At 44.5% G+C, this 23534-nt stretch overlaps 1 protein-coding gene across 4 annotated transcripts in view; it reads right to left on the minus strand.

Moving 5' to 3' along the window:
- Window positions 1–2051: 2051 nt before the first annotated feature.
- LOC107143174 (signal-regulatory protein beta-1-like) overlaps window positions 2052–23534 on the minus strand; it is a 51247-nt gene continuing 29764 nt past the window's right edge. The window contains exons 2-4 of one of the 4 annotated variants that reach the window (XM_048811201.1): window positions 10563–10913; window positions 3307–3421; window positions 2052–2710 (exon numbers count right to left, since the gene is read on the minus strand). In XM_048811201.1, the coding sequence (XP_048667158.1) occupies window positions 3309–3421; window positions 10563–10913 (464 nt within the window). In that variant the 3' untranslated portion in view covers window positions 2052–2710; window positions 3307–3308. Of the gene's footprint in view, window positions 2711–3306; window positions 3422–8084; window positions 8375–10562; window positions 10914–23534 lie in introns of those variants that run through there. The other 3 variants (XM_048811199.1, XM_048811200.1, XM_048811198.1) reach the window with 3 other exon arrangements.

Raw genomic sequence — 23534 nt, forward strand, 5'->3', positions numbered from 1 at the left:
CACATATGTCAGGGTTGTGAGGTTCAGAGGATAGAAGTGTAGAGGAGGAAGAAGTATAAGAAGGAAAAACAACAACAACAACAACAAACTCTTAGAATTCCGTTTCCTTCCTTTCTGCTTCTCTTCTCTCCCAGTAGGTGGGGTGGTCTGTTTTAAGCTGGAGTCTCTGTCCTCAGGGTGGTGTAGGTAACCAGGGGGGGAAGACTTGAGCCCCCCCCCCCACCATCGTCTCCCTCTCCTGCCTTGAGCACCCAATCCTGGTCTCTCTGATTTGCTTCAGGTTTTTTAGACCCCTCCCTTCCTTTGCTTATCACCCTCAGGTTCCTGCCGGGTGGGTGGTGCCCTGGTCGCACAGAGGTCCAGTTCAGCTGAGAGCAGTTTTTGCGCTGGGCAGTCATGGGGCCGAGTAATCGCAGCTGGGGGTGGGGGGTGGGGGAGGAAGTTGGAAACCAGGTACCTGTTCAAATGGAAGTCCACGCTGATAGCTACACCCACCAAAAAAAATGGCGAGAGAGGTTTTCCAAGAAGGAGTCGGTCTGCTTCCTGTGCCAGGATGTCTGGTGAGGTGGGAGGAGCTGGGATGGCCTTGTGCTGTGTGATTGCAGTTGTGTGGCCTGCGTGGGAGCGGAGCGCAGCTGATAAGGTGGTTCTGCTCTTCTGCTTGAGAGCCCTGTGCACTAGAACTGCGGGCTTTGGGTCCGGAGTCCGGAGTCTTACTGGAACAGAGGCTCTGATTTCTGTGCAGGTGGTCGGTAGCAGATCTGATGGTTTCTGTGAAAATCCACTGTCTAGGGGTCCTGTTGTACTTTCTGAGATGTTGTATTCCATCTAGGTGAGACCTTGTGGAGACCTGCCTGACTCTTTTCTTGGTTTAATTCCACAGAGTAGCCAGAAACTGTACCTCCTCTATTCCGCCATGTAGTCTTGAGCTTTTCTTTGTTGGAAGGCTTTTAACTGCTCTTTGAATTTCATTCCTTGATACCATTCTGTTTAGGTTTTCCATACCTTTCAGGTTCGGTTTGGGCAGGTCACATGTATCTGGGAATTTGTCAATGTCTTCTAGATTTTCCAATGTTTTTGAGTCTAAATTTTGAGCATAGTGTCTGTCCAATGTTCCTGGATTGCAGAAGTTTTTCCAGTGATATTTTCTTTTTTGTCTCTACTTTGATTGATTTGTGTCTTCCTTCTCTTACTTTTGGTCATTTGGCTGAGGGATTTTCAATCTTATGTATCTTTTAAATGAACCAATTCCTCCTTGCTTTGAACCTTTGTATTCTTTTTCTTTCTTAATTTCATTAATTTCTTCTCTAATCTTAATGATTTCCTATCACCTGTTCTTTTGGAAATTATTTTGTTCTTTCCCTAAGACCTTGAGTTGGAGTATAAACTTATTTATTTGAAATTTCTTTATTTCATTAAAGTAGGCACTCAGTGATTTAGATTTTCCTGCTAGAACTGCATTCACAGTGTCCTAGAGACTTAGATATGTTGTACCTGTGTTCTCATTGCTTCTGAAATTTCTTGGTGTCTACTCTCATTTTTTGATCCATTTTATATTTAAAGAATAAGCAACTGAGATGAAAGTGCAGTGAGGACAGGAGGGGTAATAATTCTGGAAGTGAAATTAAACTGGGCACAAGGGGTCAAAACAGAAGTTGCTGGCCATGGTGTGTGGACACTGATCCTTCATCCGTGGACTTCTGTGTGGCAGATAGAGGAAACTGGTTAAAGTGGCATTACCTACCTACACTAGAGGGAGGGAAACAGTGGTGCCCCAAAGGGTGATGGTATTAAATGGGGCTAATAATTGGCCAAGGTAGAAAAGATGCTTGCTTCACATCTTCAATTAATAAGAACCAGGTGGACATGGTTGAAACTCCTGCAGATAAGGTTTTACAAATAAATAAATTACTAATGCTCAGTGTCTAGTGTTTCAAATTGCTGTTCACTAAGCTCACATTTTATTATTATTTACATTTCCCTGTATGTTTAAACTGACATTTAACTGATAATTTGAGTGTTTTCAATATTTTGAAGAAACACTGTAAAGGTTGAAGAATGATAGTTATTTTTAATGACTGCTATGGAGATTCCCAGAGTTTCAGTTTGCATGGTCATTTTTACAATCCTGCCCTTCCATGGAGAGTGATGACTGCCTGTATCCAGGACAACATGATGTTCATAACTGCTAAGGAGAGAAAATATCTCAGGTTATGGGGCACTTGTTTTTTTTTTCTTTCTGTGTTTGAGGCATAGGACACTTAGGTAAAGAGAAAGGAGAATAACTATTTGCATTACACCATTTGAGTTTCCTTTGAGAAACTCAACAAGGCTGTGGAGGAGGGGTAGATAAGAAAAAGAAGACAGAATGACTCTTGAGAGCAAGGACTTGGGGTACTTGATGGCCAAGCCCAAGGCAATGGAGGAGAGCCATCGTGACATGTTCAGGTGGGGCTTGCTTGTCACATTCTGGGGGGTGTGTGTCATGAGATGCTACACAGAGGCAGGTCTGCAGACTCAGCCATGGGACATCGAGGGCTGGCAGAGGAACATCAGGAGCCTGTGGGCTGGTGAGAGTTCTGGAAGGAGGCATTTGGAGCAGCATCTATAGAAGCTTCTCAGCAGCTCCTTTCTCGTAGGCTGAGCACCATGGAGCAGGAAGAAGGTGGCAGAGACTGAGGGTCACAGGTAGCAGGAAGTGATGAAGGACCTGTGGGAAACATGTCCACATTCAGTTATCTGCTCACCATTCATGAGAGTCTCCTTCAAGCTATGAGCTTCTGGTTGGTCCTTGTTAGATGCCTGTCTTGAGTGAACCCATGGACTGCTCAGCCTCTCAGCCTCTCCTGTGTCCTGATTCCCTGCAGGTTGGTCACACCAAGAGTCCACAAGGTGGGCATCCCTGGGAGCAGCCCACCTAGAACTTCCCAACATTGCTCCATATGGTAGAACCTTCCTGTCCATGGAGGCCCAGCATTGGACTATTGGACTAATCTAGAGATGACATCCAAGGGACACACCTAATCTGCTGCCCCTCATTGCATTCCCTCAGCTCATCATCTCTGGAGCCTCAGGACTCAGTGGACACCCATTGTCAACTCTTGACCTCCTCATCTCCTGCACACCCCACACACATCCTGGGAGCTGGGACCCCACAGAAGTTGCCTGAGATCTTGAGGGTGCTGAGGGGTGTGTGCCTGGTTCTCTAGACCCACTGACTCTGCAGCTGTGCACAGGTGGGCTGCCACTCCCCCTGGCCCTGCCCCTTCTGCAGGCTGTGGTCCAGCTTTTCTCCTGGGTACTTACAGTCAGGACTTCTGCTTCCTGTGGATGTAGATGGCAGAGACACTGACTGCCAATAGGATCTTAGGGCCAATAAATAGGGCTATGAGATATGAAGAAAGAGTAGACTTCACTGCTCCTGAAAATCAAGGGACAAGAGGGGCTGTTAGAGGGACTCCTAGTTGTCCATTCTCAGGTGCCTGCATTTGCCCCAGGTGAAGTTACCAAGGCCCCCAAAGTTGTGAAGCTTTAGCACACACACCCTGTACTAATGTCCTGGTCAAGCCAGAGGCAGAAGCCCAGTCAGAGTTTCCTCATTCCCAGTCACCCAGCCTTAGGTCCCAGGGTGACCCCCTGAGGGAAGGTGGAAATGTGAGCTTCGTGCACATTGCCCACCCAGCTATACTAGTTACCTACTTGATTCTCACTCTCCTGTGCAGAGGGATTATCATCACCTCTTGATTAGGAAACTGAGGTCTTGGGGGTCACAGCCTAGAAGAATCAAAACCCTATATTGTAATTCCTGAGACCATGTTCCTTGGACCAGGGGAATGACCCGATATCTCTGGACTATGAGAACAATTTTCAATGGGGCATGCATATGGGGTGAGGGCTGTTCCATGGGAAGACAGGAGAGCAAGGCTGCCCACTTGGTACTGTGGGTAGCTCAATGTACCTGTGCCTGGGGACCTTGGGAGCCTGCTAAGGAGGTGTAGGATAAACGAACAAAATTGCTGGCTGAAAAACACTTTTGTGGGTCAAGAAAACATTTCTCATACATGGGAGGGGCCACAATCTCCAAATAGCAGACCACCCCTCCAGTTCTATGTCACCTGAAGTCTTTCTGTTGAACACACAAAGCCAGATCCTGGCAAGCAGACCTGTGGAGTCTTTGAATTTTTACCATTAGCCATTTTTTCTTTTAAAATAATGCTAACAAAGATGGAAACATTTTTTATAATAAAGAAATGCTGCAAGTCCTTAAGAAGGAGTGGACTCCTCAACCTGTGGAGCTGCTGCCCTACTGGAGGCCATGGTTCTCAGCTCTGGGACTCCCCCTCAGTGGAGGAGAGCTGCACTGCCTGCTCCCTCCTCCCTCTAGATGGCACCAGAATCAGAGCCTGGCTGAGCAGGGAGTGGAAGGCCCCGCCCCTCTTCTCCACTGAAAGCAGCTCCACCCTTCCTCTGGCCATCTGTGGGAGCAACTGAAATGCTGCTTCTTCTGTCTCAGGTGGGAAGGACCCTGATGTTGATCCTGAGAACATTTCAGAAAGTCCCCCGATCCCCTATGTCCATCACAGAGGGCACTTCCTATGGGAACCCAGTTCCAGGAGTGATCTAGAAAGCAGGCTCTACAATGTGAATCTGAACCTGGGACTCTTCAGCTGGCTGGTCACATAGACGCCAGATCGGGTGGTCAGTGGCACCTCATCAGGCACTGGCCTCTGGTGGAGGTGCTGTTGTTCACGCTTTGCAGAAGTGAACTGGTTTAACCACAAGAAGGAAATTCTTGGCATCTGGTTCTTGAACATAAATTGGGAAATTGTTGTTATAAGACTCTGGCATTTAAAGGCTGTTTCTTGGCATCAGTTCATGGGAGAAAGACAATGAGAAGCTAAGCATGAGTCATCAGACAGTAAAGGCCAAGTGTGAGATCCAAGGGACTTCTTGGTACTCTTGTAGATTTTTTGTCTCCTGTAACCAGAGGGCAGCTGAAGCAGAGGTTACATTCCTAGACATAATTCCAATACTGGAAGAGCTACAGAGGAGATTCATTCTCAGGCTCAAGGGCTTTCCCTAATGCGGAAGTTGTAGATGCTACATATGAAGGTTAGGGCCATATAGATGGAAGCACTCGAAGACCTTCAGTGGACTTCTTGGTTGGTGATCACAGTCACATCAGGATGGCTACCACTTAATTCTGCTCCAGAGACATCCAGTGCCATCTTCCATGTTTCATTCCAACAAAAATGCTTCCTCTGCATCATGTAATCCTCATTCCATCCAAGAAAGGAGAAGTGCTATGGTCCCATGTTACAGAAAGGATCTGGGATGCACCAGGCCACACTTCTAATGGGCTGGCCCTCAGGATGCTGTTTTCATGCTGGTGTCCAGGGTGTCAGAGGAAATTGGGAGAGTCTCAGATCATAATTGAAGCATTCTACCACTGAAGCAACAACAACATGAAGAAAATATACCCTATGCAAGCAGAATAAAGGAAATAATTAGGGAAAATCCAATAAAATAGAATACAGAGAACTATACAGAACATCATGGAAACACACAGTTGGTCCATTTGAAAGATCAATGAAATTGAAAATCTCTTGCAAAACTAATGACAGAAAAAAAGAAAGAAAGTGAGAGAGAGAGAAAGGGAGAGAGAGAGAAATGGAAGGGACACACTACTAACATCAAGATTGAACAAAATCTTTTTGCAGACATTAGATAGATAATAAGGAGATAGAAGGAGAAAATCTCTGGTATAAATAAAGTTGACACCTTAGATAAAATGGACCAAAATGCTTTGAGAAGCACTACCTAACCCAGTATACTCAAATTGAAATTTGGCAGTTTAGGAAACTGCTAAAAAATTACATCATTTTAAAATTTGGGGAAAGACTTCTTGATGCCCAGATGATATCCTAAGAAACTTTTACCATGCACTTTATGATGAATGAAAAACAATTTTGGTGCAGAGAAAAGAGATATAAAAAGAATTTTGAAAAATTTGAATACATACTGCAATCCTTTTTAATGATTAGAGATAATTATTATTAATTTTATTAACTGGAATAAGGCCATTGGATTTGTAGACGAATGTCCTTCATCATTTGACCATTCCAGCTGTGGACTTCACTGACACTGTGTGCATTCCTGATTAAGCACTGGTGGATGGGATTCGGCAGCCTCCATGTATCTCCTACTATCAAGGAAATTGCTATTCGCTTCCTATCATTACACTTCCTACAAGAAGGCACAGGGACAAATTAGTGGTACAGTGTTGACCCAGCCTATGAGGCATATGGTTGGGCATGCTGAGAAGAACCTGGAACCTGAGAGTCTCTGGAGTCCAGACCTGCTCCTGTGGTTACACAGGGAAATAACTCACATTGGGCCACAGAACGGAATCTCCAGATGACTCTGGTGTTTAAGACAATGTTCATGGGAGAGGGACATTTCTTTAATTAGTAAAAATTTTCATTATAGGCTGGTGTTGGCCCTGTCCCTAGGGACCTTAGTTTTGCATTGAGTAGTGTAGAAAGTCACCAGTGGTCAGGGCAGGAAGTCATCAACAGCGATTCCATTGCTCTCCAGGGCCATTCTGGTTTCCCTTCTGCAAACTCCTAACACACAGGTAGTTGAAGCAAAAAAGAAGGATATACACAAGCAGAAATTTCCATGTTGTGAGCATGCTTTAAGGGTCCTCATTACTATCGGTCTGCTATCACAAATCAGAAGGAAAAGATCTGTGGAGTCCACTCGAGGTCACCTAGGGGCCTGGTCCAAACAGTCTCCACATCCTCGGGGAGTCTTTCCGATTTCCCCTAGCAGGTGCCAGTGTGCTGGGTGAGGATAAAGATGTGTATGGAAAATTCTCATCTGGAATGGAAGCTGGGCAGAGGTCAACATGGTAAGGGGGAAGGGGAGGCCCTGAGGAAGGAGAATAGAGCAACTGTTAGGTGCAGAGATGAGAAGCAGGACATTAGGACAGGATTGTTCCTCCCTCCATTTCTTTTTTAATATCTGTGTATTTCAGAAGATCCATGGAGATTTGGATCAAGCTCTTGATAGTGAAGACTCTTGGAGTGAGGAGTGGGGGATTGCAGGTGAATGTAAGGCTCTAATATATATTTATAGACTTGAGAATTATTCTATAATGAATTGGAATACTAACTTTGGCAGTATTTAAAAAAGATACAGGATATAAAAGACCCAGTCAGTTGGGTGAGATGGCTCATGCCCATAATCAGTGGCTTGGGAGGCTGTGGCAGAAGCCAGCCTCAGCAAAAGAAGGCCCTGAGCAAGTCAGCGAGATCCTCTCTAAATAAAATACAAAATTGGGTGGGGATGTGGCTCAGTGTCTGAATGCCCCTGAGTTCATTCCCTGGTACCTCTCACCCCCATAAAAGATCCTGCCAGCTGGATTGGAGACCCCACCAGGGAGATATCTTTTTCTTTTTCATACTAGAGGTTCTTAACCAGTGAACCACATCTCCAGGCTTTTTAAATATTTAATGTCCCCACTCTGGGCACATGAGTTCACTAGGAGCCAGCTCAGTGGTTACAGTTCCAATCCTTGTTATCTTGATGACTGAGGTTTCTGTCCTGGACACATTTCCATTCACACTCAGGTCACATGCAAGCTCAGGAGGTAGAACCTCTTTGCCTGGCAGGTGATAGTCACCTGGTTGTGTGTCACTGTGAATTTTTGAGTGACCTCCAAGATGAGTAGAAAGAGAGGAGGATGGAGAGGGCCAAGAAGACATGACAAGTGTCAGGTGAAGAAGGCAAGTGGTGAGTGCCACAACGGCCCATCCCCCATCCTGCCTTCTTCCTTAGTGTCCCTGTTTGAAGACCCCATGAGATGTGTGCCCAACCCCACAGAGGAGACCCTCAGAGTGTGGGTGTGGGGAGCTGACTAAGACACTGCTGTGTTCCCAGGCTCTGAGTGCCCTGTGGGAAGGGGGGTCACTGCTCTCACAACAGACAACATCAAGGTAAAGTATAAAAGCATTGGATCAGCTGAGAGAGGCCTCTACAGGGGTGTTGTCCAGGCCCTGCTCTCTGGGGCCAGCAGAGACCTGTAGGGTGCAATTTCTGGTGGTGGTTGGTTTCCCATCATGCTCCACCTGACAGGTGAAAGTCACGTTCTCCCTGTGCACAGAGGCGTTGACCAGCAGCCAGCTTGTCAGGTTGAAGGTCCCGTCCTTGTTCTCTCAGAGGGTCAAGGCTGTTTCTCTCCTGGACATGTCGCCATTCTCCACCCAGGTCAGCTGTAGGATCTCAGGGTAGAAGTGCTTCACCTGGCAGGTGACATTCACTAGGTTCCCTGCCATGGTGGGCAGTGGGGTGACCTCCAGGGTGGGCGGAACTGAAACAACACAGGCAGAAGCTGTGACCTTATGGGACAGACAGCTGAGCTCCTCCCAGCAAGGCAAGGGCCACCCTCGGGACAGGGCCAGGCATGCAGAGGGGCTCAGACACTGAGGGTTTGCACAGGAGTAAATCAGTAACCACAGGGCCTGCCACCCACAGGTGCCAAGTGACCAGCAGCTCCCCTGAGGGTAAAAGAGAGTGAGGTTGACAAGCCCAACTCCTGGCCTGCAGGAAGTGAGCACAACAGATGAAATGACCCTGCACATTGAAGCTCCACTCTGTTAGGAGCTCAGCAGTTCTAGTTGCTTCTGGTCAATGAAATGAAGTCACCAGCACATGCTGGACACAGGGCAGGAGTCCAACATGCACTGCAGGTGGCAGCACTGCTGGGAATTAGAGCACAGGTCACTGAGGTCCTGGAGCAAAGGCCCCTGGGGAGCAGCAGTGTGGGCTGGGGCAGGGAGCAGGGTCCTGTTCCTCAAATGGTGTCAGACAGGTTGGCAGTCCCACAAAGAGGAGGGCTCCTCTGCAGGATGACATGGGCCACTTCACATAAGATTGAGAGTAGACATCCCTGGGGGTCAATGTCACCTGGGCTGTGCTAGACACATTGTCGGACACACTTTCTCCCATGGGGTCCACGCTGGTCTGGGTGTGCGAGAGCTCATTCCCATTTTTGAACCACTTGAGAGTGATGTTGTGGGGGGAGGAGCCGTGGGACTCCCAGGTGATGCTCAACGTTTGCCCAGGTGTGGCCCTGGTCCTAGGACCTGACATCATTCGAGGAGAGGGTCTGGATGTGAAGAAGCATTGACAAACCAGTTAGGTGATTGGGAGACCCCTTCTGAGCACAAGCATGTGACACTCTGAAGAACCTTCCTAGAAGTTTTTGGTGTGGTGGCTGTTGCTGTTGTTATACTATTATTATTTGCCTGATGGGGAACATCCTCAGGTGCTGCTAGTCATCTGCTCTGTCACCTATAAGCACAACAAGACTTCATTTCTTAATCCTCCTCATGAAGCTGCCTGGGTGCTGAGCTGACCCCTGTGTGGTGTCCCTAGTGTCATGCCTCTAGGCGAGCACAGCTGTCCAGCCAGTGAGGAGTGTCCGCCCAGGTGCTACTCCAGAACTTAAGTCACAGCCTTCTTCTCAGTATTAGGGCACTGCTACCAACCTGAGCTCCCAAGAACTTACTGACTTGTCTCTGTAGCAACTGTTTCCTACAGGCCTGACCTGGAATCCTTGACAACCAGTACAGCCATTTTTTGAAAAAAAAATGCAGGGGACAAATGGTACCAGGACACCACCATGAACATGGGAACTAAGCTCTCCATGCTGAGACGTGGCCCAGCACCTCGTGTGTGGAATGGATTCGTTGGCAAATCTCTTCACAGGCCACACTGCACACAGTTGGCTTTGGATCACACAGAGCTGCCTCTGGAAAATCAAAATGGTTGGGTGAGTTTCCCAGAGAGTGGGTGGCCAAGGCAGGGGACTCCAAGTTCAAGGCTTGCCAGGGAAACGAAGTAAAAACCTGCCTCAAATAAAAGTAAAAAGGGCTGAGGATGTAGCTCAATATTAAAGTGCCCCTGGAGTCAAACCTCAGTACCAAAAACAAGAACAAAAGCAAAACAAAGAAACCCAGAGGCATCATTCTCCCAGACTTACATCTGTGCAGGGCTGTTTTATGGAATATGAATCCATCCCAACTCTTCTTCTTTCCACAAATATGCCATAAGTCTAACCTACACCAAGTCCTGAATTTGAAAGGGAGAGGATGAAGGGCTTCTTTTCTGAGTGGTTGTGGCAAAAGAAGGCTCACCCCACAGGGCAGTGCTCTCTAAATGTAACAGATGTGGTCTGGCTCTGTGATTGGCAAGTCCCTCAAACCCTCAGAGCCCTCAGCTGGGGAGCCACAGGGCTGGGCCAGACTGGAAAAGGTCAGAGCTGTGGAGCAGGCAGGTGAGGGGTGCAGATGCCCCCCATTTACCAGCCATGGAGCCTGGACCAAATAGCATGGCCTCCACAGGCCTCTGCCTCCCTGACCTGCAGAAGGGGTGACAGCAGGTCATGACATGAGCACCCAGTGCTGCTCCTGCTTCTCAGCTGTGGCCCCCAGGATGGAGGGTGTGACTCCTGACCTCCTGTCCCACCCCAGGGAGGAGGAGGCAGCTGCACTCACCTCGCACAGACAACTCAGTGCCTGGTCCAGACTGAACCTCCTTGGGATCAGTGCTTGATAACCTAAATTTAATGCAGTAGTAAGTGCCAGCGTCTGCTGGGGTGACATTACTGATGAGGATGGAAAAGTCTTTGTTGTCCCTCTGTGTTGTATCTGAGAGACTTGTGACTCGAGGGAAGTGTCCTCTGAAGTTGTAGATCAACTCCCGGCCTGGCCCTGCCCCCTTAAACCAATGCATGGGCCCCACAGGGAGCAGGGAGGTCACAGTGCAGTGCAGAGTGGCTGACTCTCCAGCAGCAACAGACACTGACTTCTCAGGCTGAATCACCTGCAGCTCCTGTGCAGCCGCTCCTGGGGGGAGACACAGGGTCCTTATTGTTCATCCTGGGGGTCCTCTTGGTTTATCACGTGGTATCAGCAAAGCCTGTTACTGACTGAGTGCCCACAGAGTGGCCTTGAGCTCAGCACAGGGCGTGTGTCCTCACACTGAGCCTCCCCTGGCCTGCACCTCCACACTGTGAGACACCTGCCCCTGAGTCCCAGAGCCCTGAGCAAGGAGGAGGGAGGGGACTTGAGGGCCTGAGCCCTCCCCTGAGCTCTCATGTGTCACCAACTGTTTGTTATTCTTCCCTTTCTGACCACAAGGTCACTGGCATTTCAAGAACCATGACATTGGGGAGGGGGTGTCATGTGGTACTTGAGAATCCTGAGTTGTGGGGGAAGTTAGTGGGACAAGCATTTGACTGTCTGTGAAGATGAGTCTGTGGCTCATCTTCCCTGTTCCACAGAAACCCCCAAGCTCATGATGGGGTTTCCTCCATCAGCCTGGAGTGATCATGGTGCATATAACAATGTGCAGCTCAATTAAGAAATGAAACATTACTCAAGCCCCTTCCATAACTACCCACACTATAATCACATTATGTAAGTATTCTTGTGTTTCTGTGAGAAATGACTGCAAACTAGTGTCTAAAACAACAGCAGTTTTTCTGTTACGGTTCTGAACATCAGAAGTCCAAATTTTCTCTCACTGAGCATCCACCCAAGGTCATGAGGTCTGTTTTATTACTAGGCTCTGTTCCCTGCTCTCCACATTCAGGGGGTCCCTGAGCTGCTTCCCCTTGTTTCCCATCCTCCTGTTGCTCCATCCTCTTGCCTCCCCCATCTCATGTCCTTCCCTGGCTCATTTCTCCTGCCTCCTTCTCATCAGGACATATAGACAAAGTAGAAAAGAAAATCTGTAAGATGATCAGCAAATTGAGAACATCAACAAGGAGAAAGTATGAAAAGGAACCAAATAGAAGTTTGGGAGTTGGTAAGGCTCAATTAACTCTGAATTTCATTAGAGATTCCACCAGACTTGAACAAGCAGTTGAAAAATCCCAAAATGTGGAAGAGAAACCATTGACATTGCTCAGTTTGCAGTTCAGAATGGGAAACAGGAATTAAAAAAAAATTCATTCAGGATACCAGCAAATTGCACTGACGCACATATGAGGATTCCAAAAGAGAAGAATGAAAAGAGAAAGGGCAAAACTTTATTTTAAAGTGAAATGCCCTTCGCTTTCTTAAATGTCATCTAATATATGAAAGTACTAATCCAAGAGGCTGAAAAATCTCCACATTCCATGGACTCGAGCGTACGCATGCTGAGGCACATTGTAAACCAATCTGCCAAGGCTAAATTAAACAGACAACACTAAAGCAGAAAGAGAGGCCTGTCCACCACATACAGGGTTCCTCCTAAGGCATTTATCAAGTTCTTAATGATGGAACCAGAGGCAGTAAGATGATGCATCTACAGTGTTGAAAAAAAAATGGTACCAAGAATTCTCTACCTAAGAGAAAAAACAGTGAGAAATGAAGATATTTCCAGAAAAATGAATGAGAAATGAAGATATTTCCAGAAAAAAAAACAAAAACTGAGCAATTCACTCCCTGTAGAAATGTCATGCAAGAAATGCTAAAGGGAGACCAGTAAGTTGAAGTGAAAGGATGTTAGATAATAAGTCCAAGTTTTACCAGAAAATAAAGCTCTCCTGTTGTATCATGGATGTTTTAAACTTCCTGATGCCTCAGTATTCCCAGAAACAGATGTGAACACTCCCGTAGGCAATAGGTATATCAATGCAATAAGCTATTCTCGGCCATGAGTCCCCTTGTTGCTGTCCCTCGACTGTGATATAGTGGCATACCCACACGCACACACAAACATCTGTGAAATCTCTCCCAATGTTGGTATCTGAGTTTTGCAGCAACTCGCAATGAAACACTGCCCAGAGTTTCTTTCTCTAGAAACTGTTTTGCTGATAAATCCCTAATTTCTTGTGCCTCTCCAGGTGCAATTTCCAATGCTCTGTTGTAATGATCCTTAGGTGGCTTATCAGTAGGATTAACTCTCCCATTGACAACACAGTGGAGAGGAGGAAGGGAGGTTCAAAGGTCAGGAGCAAAGTCCCTGGGGCATGGCTTCTGACAGCTCAGGACTCACTCCCTGGCTGACCCCAGTGGCTCTACCATGTCACACAGCTCTCTGGCCTGATGGCTGTCTTGTGCCCTGCTTTGTGCAGCTCTCTGTGGCTTTTTCAGAGAGCTCATAACCCTCTCCACATTACAGTGCTACTTCTGTCCCAACCCCAAGGATGCACACTGGAATACCAGTTCCTAGCCTTGACCCCAGCTGCACAATCATCCTACCATTGGAATCTGGAACACCAGACCCTGTGAACTCGCTCTTTAGCAGCACACTGGAGTGGAAATGTGATTTGAGGAAGGACCTCTGGTGGAGGGTGTGTACTTCCATGAGGTGCTGAATGTCCATTGCTGAGTGCTCTTGTGAGAGTCAAAGCAGTAGAGAGCCAGTGTACAGGTATATGAGCCTGTCCACATATAAGTGTGGTAAGTGGCATTTGTGAGAATATTAATGCATTCTCTTCCTTCATGACCTCACATGGTCCCTTTCCCAAGGAGAGTCCTCCATGACACCCCCTAAATGTCCACGCTACATGTGCTGGCAGACCCTTCTCTGCTGCTTTCTTGATGCTGTTGATCTCCATCTCCCATCCCATCCATGGCTGCCATCCAAGGTGATGCACAAGGAGAAGGGGGAAAGAGCAATTTGAGCCCTCTCTCTTTAAGATGCCCAAAGAAGTAATTAAAGATTATAAATCTCCCATGGGCAATGTACTGCCAACCACTGACATGCTAAGAATCTTTCCTTTAAAATTGGATTGTAACAAAATAAAGAACTTAAAAGATGTAGTTCAGACCACTATTGCTCTTCTGTCCTTAAAGGAGGGTGCATGTTGGAGAGCACCTCAGCTCATGACAGCCAGAGTCAGGAAAGAGAGAGTAATTTGTGGTGGTGGGAGGAGCACGCAGCAGAGCAAGTGAACACCAGGATCCACGGACAAAATGCAACCTTGAAGGACATGCCCCCATTGACCTGCTTCCCCCAGCAATCCCCACATGTCTAGGGGTACCACCCATGGTCCATTAAAACTGAAATCCATCAGATGGATTAATCCAGATTTGGTTGCAGTTCCATAACTGAGTCATTCCCCTCAGAACCTGCTGCAGTGTCTAATACACAGGGGATTTCAGGGAATGCCCCACATCCAAACATAGCACCCTGTGAGTCTGAATGGTACACCCTTGGAGAAAGGTCACTGCTCACAATAGGGAACACTCCAGAGAATGAGAAGCTTGTCAGTTAACAGTGAAAGAGATTGAGAAAAATTTAGCCACCCAGGGTATAAATCATGGGCAATATTTTGCTGAAGAAGAAAAACATGTGGGCAAAGGGGCAGATTATCCTTTTGTAGGGTCACCCCAAGGACAGACCCCTTCTGAGGACACCAAATCTTTCTATTCCTGATTTTCATTTCCTTTTAGCAACCAGAGGCAGACACTGCTGCAGTAGGTAAGAAGATAACACAAAAAAGAAGGGGAAAGGCTACCACTTTAGATACCTACTGACTCAGAATAATCAAAAAAGAATTTTAACTCTTGTGCACTGAGCTCATTCCAGAGAGAGCAAGGTAGATTTAGAATATGCATTAATTTAAAAAGAAGATATAGGACATAAAATAAATGGGAGTGAAATAAAGTGTAAGCATAAGTAACATTTTATGTAGTTATGTAATAAGTTAACCACTGAGAGGAATTCAGAACGGTGGGCCAGAGAGAGGCAGCATTCTGTGTCGCTCCATGACCTGGGTCTCAACTAGTGGTAATAGTGTTTCTCTGAGAGTAATAGAGGACCCCTCTACAGCTGTTCCCACACAGGAATCAAGGCCCTGTGCTTGTTCAGGGCTCTGGGACTCAGCATTAGAGCAGGACTCCCGACTCCTGGCTACTAAAACTGCACATCTCCCAGCTACATTAGTGGGACCACCAGCATCAGAACTAGTGCAGAATTCCCAGACGTTGCTCCCATTCAGGACACTCAGCCTCTACCCATCTGCAGGAACTCCATCTGCCACTCTCATGTGGACTCCCATCCATTAACGTGGGGCTCACAGGTCACCTCCATCTTGGCACTGGGCAGCTATTGCCATAGGCCCCTATATGCACAGTACCCTGCCTGAACCTGGGGACATCGCACAGGCTCTAAAGACAGCCAACAGCCACAACACTGCACGTCACAGAGCTCACCTTTGAACACATCACACAATGCCATTGCCTGCCTGCCCCAATTCGAACTGAAACCCCGTTGCTGAAAGCAGCTGCCTCCATCTTGGGTCACCTCCATCACCATCTTTAGTTGGGGCAGCTACCATTTTGGAACACTGGATAGCCAGGTACCCATAGTTTACAATTCCCCCCAATCCCTAGCAGCCACTAACCCGGCACAGTGACTGCCCAATACAAAACTGCCTCAGCAACAGGTGCGCAGCCATCAGAGGGCGACACACAAAACTCCCAGAGAGAAACGTTCCTTATTAGGAAGTAGATAGGGAGAGGGTGAGGGAGATATACTTTAGAGACTAACTTAGAGGGCAGGAACTGTGAGGTTTACAGGCAAGATTAGGAGATAAGACTAGGTGCCCACATCACAAAAGCAGGCCCCAAAGGAGATCCTTGAAGTGCAGTCTCCCATCTGGACTGGCAGGTGCCATACCCCACCTCCAGGTGCCCTGCACCCAAGACCACCCTTCATATCCTGGTAACCCCCACCATCCTGAGGGCAGAGATACCAGCTAACAACAGACAACTCACCTATTGGATGAGAAGGGAAGGAGGAAAGATCCTGATATCCAATCAAAACAATCCTTGTTTCTTCCTTTGAGATTTTTTTTTCCTTCTCCTTCCCTATTCTCCCACCCTCACATCCCCAACATATGTGAAATCAAGTACTTTGCATGAATCAGATTACTGAGAACTGGGATGTCTGAACAAATTCTTCTCAAGTTCAAGAATGAAATAGACACAACACAATAATTCTGGGTGATCTTTAACCACACCTCTTTCATAAATGGATAGATCTTCCACACAAAAGCCAGACAAAGAAACTATAGAACTCAATAATACAGTCAATAACTTAGACTTAACTGACATATACAGAATATTTGATCATTCAACGAACCAATGCATTTTCTTCTCAGCAGCACATGGATCCTTTTCTAAAATAGACCATATATTATGCCACAAAATGTCTCTTAGCAAATACAAAAAAGTAAAGATACTACCCTACATTCTATCAGATCATAATGGAATGAAATTAGAAACCAATGACAAAATAAAAAATAAAATAAAAGCTACTCTAATACATGGAGACTAAATAATATGCTTCTGAATAAACAATGGGTTGCAAAAGACATTGAGGAGAAGATTTAAAAATTCTTAGAGGTAAAGTGAGAACACTGATGAAACATATCGAAATCTCTGGGACACTATAAAGGCAGTACTAAGAGGAAGCTTATTGCATGGAGTTCATTCCGTCAAAGAAGAAAAAGTCAACAAATAAATGCCCTGACATTATATCTCAAAGCTCTATAAAAAGAAGAACAAACAAACCCCCCAAATAGTAGAAGACAGGAAATCATTAAAATCAGAACTGAAATCGATGAAATTGAAACAAAGGAAACAATTGAAAAAATTGATAAAACAAAAAGTTGATTCTGTGAAAAAATAAATAAAATGACACCTCTTAGCCATGCTAATGAAGAGAAAGAGAGAGAAAACTCCAATTACTAACATCCATGATGAAAAAGGAAATAACATAATGGACACTACAGAAATACAGAAGATAATTAGAAATTATTTGAAAAACTTGTACTCTAATAAAGTAGAAAATACCAAAGTCATCAACAAATTTCTAGAATCATGATTTTCTTAAATTGAATCATGATGATATACACAATTTAAACAAATCAATTTCAAGCAATGAAATAGATGATGCCATCAAAAGCCTGCCAACTAATAAAAGCCCAGGACTGGATGGATACACAGCTGAATTCTATAAGACCTTTTAAGAAGAACCAATACCAATACTCTTCAAATTATTTCAGGAAATAGAAAAAGAGGCAGCACTTCCAAACTCATTCTATGATGCCAATATTACGCTGATTCCAAAACCAGACAAAGACACATTAAAAAAAGAAAACTTCTCTGATGAATATAGATGCAAAAATTTTCAAAAATTCTGGCAGATCAAATACAAAAACATATCAAAAAGATAGTGTACCATGACAAAGTGGGATTCATCCCAGGGATGCAAGGTTGATTAAACATAAGAAAATCAATAAATGTAATTCATCACATCAATAAACTTAAAGATAAGAAATAAATGATCATCTCAATAGATGCAGAAAAGATATTTGACAAAATACAGCACCGCTTTATGTTCAAAACACTAGAAAAACTAGGGATAACAGAAACATATCTCAACATCTTAAAAGCTATCTATTGCTAAGCCAGGCCAGCATCATTCTAAATGGAGAAAAATTGAAAGTATTTCCTCTAAAAACTGGAACAAAACAGGGATGCCTGCTTTCACCACTTCTATTTAACATAATTCTTTAAACAATGGCCAGAGCAATTAGACAGAGGAAAGAAATTAAAGGGATATGAATAGGAAAAGAAGAACTCAAATTAGCACTATGTGCTGATTATATGATTCTATACCTAGAAGACTCAAAAAATTCCACCAGAAAACTTCTAGAACTATTAAATGAATTCAGCAAAGTAGCTAGATATAAAATCAGCAATCATAAATCAAAGGCATTTCTATACATCATTGAAAAATCCTCTGAAAGGGAAATGAGAAAAACTACCCCATGTACAATAGCTTAGGAATTAAATGAGAGACACTATGCCTAATAGAAGGAAGGCCCAAATCTGCATCATGTCAGTTTAGGCCCCAACTGTCTTAATAAGACTCTTATAGTGCAAGAATTAAAATCAAGAATCAATAAATGAGATTGATTCAAGCTAAACAGCTTCTTCTCAGCAAAAGAAACAATCAGTCAGGTGAATAGAGAACCTACATTTTGGGAGCAAATTTATACCACATGTATATCAGATAAAGCACTAGTATCTAAGATATATAAAAACTCCCAAAATCTTAACACCCAAAAACATAATCCAATGGGCCAAGGAACTGAACAGACACTTCTCAGAAGAGGATATACAATCAATCAACAAACATGAAAAACATCTCTAGCAATTAGAGAAATGCAAATCAAAATACTCTAAGATTTCATCTTACTCCAGTCAGAATGGCAGCTATTAAGAGTACAAACAACAATAAGTTTTGGCAAGGATGTGGGGGAAAAGGCACATTCATAGATTAGTGGTGGGACTGCAAATTGGTACAGGCAATATGGAAAACAGTATGGAGATTTCTTGGAAAACTGGGAATGGAACCACCATTTGAAACAACTATCCCACTCCTCAGCTTATATCCAAAGGACTTAAAAACAACATACTACAAGGACACAGCCACATCAATGTTTATAGCAGCACAATTCACAATAGCTACACTGTGAAATCAACCTAGATGCCCTTCAGTAGATGAATGGACAGGGAAACTTTGGTATATATACACAATGGAGTATTACTCAGCATTAAAAGAGAATAAAATCATGGGATTTGCAGGTAAATGGATGAAGTTGGAGAATATAATGCTAAGTGAAGTTAGCTAATCCCTAAAAAACAAATGCTGAATATTTTCTACAATATAATAATGTTGGTTCATGGTGGGGTTGGGAGAAAGCATTGGAGGATTAGATGAACATTAGATAAGGAAAAGGAGTGAAAGGGGAAGGGAGGGGGCATGGCAGGTAGGAACGATTGTGAAACGAGATGGACTTCATTACCCTAAGTACATGTATGAAGACATAAATGGTGTAACTCTAATTTTGTAAAACCAGAGATATGAAAAATTGTGCTCTATGTGTGTACTATGAATTGAAATGCACTCTGCTGTCATATACAACAAATCAGAATAAAAATGAAAGAAAATAACCCATTTGATAAATGGGTAAATGAGCTGAGCAGGTACTTCTCAAAAGAGGATAGAGAACAGAGAAAGGAGAACAAGGAAGGAGAGTCAGGATGGGAGGGAAAAGGGGAGGATAAAGAACAAGATCATAAACTGAAATTGAATTCCATGCATGCATGACTTTGTCAAGATGAACCCAACTACTACGTATAACTATGAAGTTGTATTAAAGATATGTCCAACTAAATTTTTTCTAAAAAGGACAAGGAGCCAAAAAATCTAAGAAAAGGTTTTCATCATTCTTAACCATCAGGAAAATGCAAATCCAATCCACATTGTGATTTCATCTTACCCCAGTCAGAATGGCAATCATCAAGATGCAAATACTGAGGTCACTTTGTGATCCTGCATTCCCTACCCCTATGATGTGATGTTCTGAGAAGTGAGCTGATGGCAGTGCTATGCACTTGAATCTCCTACTCTTGTGCTAACTAAACCTCTTCTCTTCCTCTTCTAAAAAAAAAAGAATATTAACACTAAATACTGGTGAGGATGTGGACAAAAACCCCAAACCTCATTCTCAGTATTAGTGAAAATGCAAATTAGTAAAGCTACCATGGAAATCAGCATGGAGGTTCCTAAAAAATCTAAAAAGAGAACTATCATTTGATCTAGTTACTGCATTCTTTGGTATTTATCTGAAAGAATTAAAGCCAGCATACTGTAGAGATACATGCACACCCATGTTTATCACAGTACAACTCACAGTAACCAAGTTATGAAATCACCTAGTTGTCTGTTAACAGATGAATGGATAAGGAAAATGTGCTATTACAACCCAAGGAAATAATTTGGTTTTTGCTACTGGTGATTGAACCAGAGAACCTAAACCAATAAACCACATCCTCAGCCCTTTTTTAGCATTTTATTTTGATAAATGTTCCTGCTATGTTGCTTACTGTGGGGACAGGTGCATGGAGTACCGCACACATGGCATGTATTAAGGATGTCTGAGTGGCAGGCCACTCACCTCATGCTAGGCATGTGAGTGGCAGGCTGGTTACCCTGTAGGCACAGCCCTGTGCATGAGGTCATGTGTTGCAGTCCCTGAGCTTACTCCATGGCCCATTCCTCGATTGATACCATGGGGCCCTCCTATTTACCTATTGTCACATGGAACAATTCCATAATAATTGCATGGGATGGTCCAGGGCTCCTCCTAACCATAGGTGGAGGATTTACATATGTTAACAGAAGCCACACTCCATCTGGGTGTTTCCAGAACATCAAGACCTGGACACCGAGAACCACCAACCAAGATGAAGGAACTAACTCTGGAGGAAAAACCTTGAAAGCAAAGGACTCAGCAATGTAAATGGACCTCACATAACGTAACCTGGAGTGATATTAAAGGTCTTGTTGACCAAGCCACCAGATTGGCTCCTTTTCCTGGTGGCAAGCCCATCCCTGGGCCTGTGATGTTGGTCCTATTGTGTGCAATGCTCACTGCTAACCGTGAAGCCTCCGATCAGCTAATTTGGGTGCTGGCTGTTTCTAATTGGGAAGGGCTTTACCCAAGCTCTTCTCTAATAATTCAAACTTTATTGATCCTGAATTATTCATCCAGGAGGTAAACATACCCTGGGATACCAGCATTTCAATACTTACTCTGCCTATTTGTTTCTCCAGAGTAGATAATAAAACCTATAATCCAGACAGTCCCCTCTGTTTTGCTCTTGCCAATGAAACTATTGTAGTTAACTATAAGTCATATGTTGGGATGTCTCTCACTGACCTTATAGTCAAAGCTACCTGTAGCCATGGACTCTCTCATGGCAAATGCAAGAACGTGCCAACATGCACAACAATGCTTTTTGGAAAGCCCCCCTCAAATAATGATAGCATCCCATGGTATCAATATGTCACAGCCATATCTTATCTCCTTGATAAGAGGAATTTCTCTGGGGAGGAACAACATCTATGTGCCTGGGCAGGCGCAGTTCCCTGGAATGTAACTGATGTGCCCAAAACCCATATAGGCTACTGCAGTAACTGCTACATGGAACAAGCCATTACCAACAATTTTGCAAGAAATTAGTATGGAATGATGGATATCATGCCAATATTACTAGCTGCCAGACCCATCAAATGGGCAGCAGCCAGCTGGATGAATGAGTCTTTACTGAGTCCAGTCCCTGACCACGGATTTGCCTTTGTGACAAATTATACCCATACCTACTAAGCACAAGCTTCTGTTACACCAGCCTTTGCCATATTAATAATCAATGATACTGATAGCATAAATGTCACTCATACAGAGATCCTTTGTGCAGTCAGTACATCCTGCTGGTTCACAAATTGTCTAACTCTTGCTATGAAAGATGAACATATATTTATCCTCAGCGTGCCCCCAGCAATCTGGCTTCCAGTGAACCTGTCCAGAGAGTGGAGGAGTCCATGGAACTTGGAGATGAAGAATCTTCTGAATGAGATCCTACACTGAACAAGGCATGCAATTAGCTTCATCATCACTGCCATTATTGCCCTGGTAGCCGCCATCGCCACCACAACCACTGCCACTGCTTTGCTCACTCAGAGTATCCAGTCTGCTCAGACTATAAACAATTTGTCTACTGCCATGGCAGAAGCCTTTGCCATTCAAAATGACTTAAACAAACTGTCTTGAGCTGCTATTTTAGTCATTCAATAAGAAACAGACTTCCATCAGGAACAACTAGATAGTCTGTTTATATTTCAAAGGCTCACTTGTGACCCTGAATTCCATAGAATTTGTCACCCAATTTGCTGTATCTGAAAATGTAGCCTTACACTTCTCCAATTTTTCTCAGTGTATTAAGGGCGCTTGGGGTGCTAACTATGTTATGACTATGCATAAACTTACTAAGGCCTAATTGTCAAAATCAACGAGACTAAGGGGTCTATCTTGACAATCTCTTCTATTTTTCAGGGATTAACTGAACATTGGAAAAACCTGAGAGCCAAGTTAACTAATCCTTGTAATGCTATTATCCTGACCCTACGTTTATGATAGTGATAATCTTTTCTTATTGTGTTGTGAGATGCCTACATAACTATGTAAAGTCCACCGAATGAAAAACACCAATGCTGGCTAAAGTCCTTGCAGCACAGTCAGAGTGGGGAGATATGGAGACAGGTGCATGGAGCACTACACACATGGCATATGTTAAGGGCATCTGAGTGGCAGGCCACTTTCTTCATGCTAAGCACATGAGCAGCAGGCCACATACCCCATAGGCACAGCCCTGGGCATAAGACCATGTGTTGCAGTCCTGAGCTGGCTCCACAGCCCACTCCTCGGTCACTGCAAGAACAGCTAGCAGAAATTGCATTGTCTACTGCCTGTAATCTGCTTAGCTACTACCTGAGTTTATATACATGATAACTGTAAAATAAAATCAGACCCGCTTCCTGCTTGGTCCCTGGAGGTTTTGATCAGTGACTCTGCAGCCACACTCTCCTCTACCATGTTCCATGGACCTCCTTACTGAATGAGAGAGAGAGCCCACACACCTTAAGGCCTCACTGAGGCTGGCTTTGAACTTGCAATCCTACTGCCTCAAAATCCCAAGTTGCTAGAAATAAAGGCATGTGCCAGCATGCTTGACATACAAAGGAATTTTATTCAACCATGAAAAAAAGAAAAATTATGTCACTTTCAGGAAAAGGAATGGTACTGGAGACCATTGTGTCAAATGAAATAAGCCAGATTCAGAAAGAAAAGTACTGTATGTTTTCTATGTGGAAGATACAGGAGAAAAATACCATGATATCATGACTGTAGAATAGAGACCATTGAAACAGAGGAAGAAAAGGAAACTGGGGAAGGGGGAAAGAAGGGTACAGATAGGTCTTATGGAGTGAATTTAATCATATTATACACATGCATGAATATGCCACCAAGAAACCCATTATTCTGTATAATTAATATGAATACCCCAAAAATGCAGGAAAAAAGAAGAGGAAAATGAACAAAGCACCATAATGTCTTTCACCATGTCTCCCCAACCAGCAGAGGTGGGACTCCCCTTTGCAAAGGAAGGTTGAAGAAGAATGTCCAAGTAACTTCATCACAATGGATGTCAGCATCACGGCTATTGGAAAGGTTCACAGTCAACACAGGCTTGCAGCCCAGTTATGGGAGCAGCCTGGAGTCTCCACAGTAGCTGTGCATTGGAAAAGGATCTCACATCATTTCCCCACCAACCCTAGAACCCAGAATGCTGTAGCTAGGTGCCATCTTAAGAAGTGAGGTCTAAATTTGTACTGTCTAAATTTGTACTGCTTGAGGGGAACAAAAACCACTGTCTATACCCCACTCTGGTACCCTACAGAAAGCCACCACATCAACACCAGTTGTTGCATTCTCACAAATCCAGGTAAACCTAGCAGACCAGAGGTGATCCCAAAACTCAGGTGTGCTCTTTGCCCTGTTTTCCAGCAGATGGCTGTGATAGCTCAGTGGGGAATGAATGGGTAGCTCCCTC

Source organism: Marmota marmota, unplaced genomic scaffold (assembly GCF_001458135.2).
Source record: "Marmota marmota marmota unplaced genomic scaffold, marMar, whole genome shotgun sequence".
NCBI lineage: Eukaryota > Metazoa > Chordata > Mammalia > Rodentia > Sciuridae > Marmota > Marmota marmota.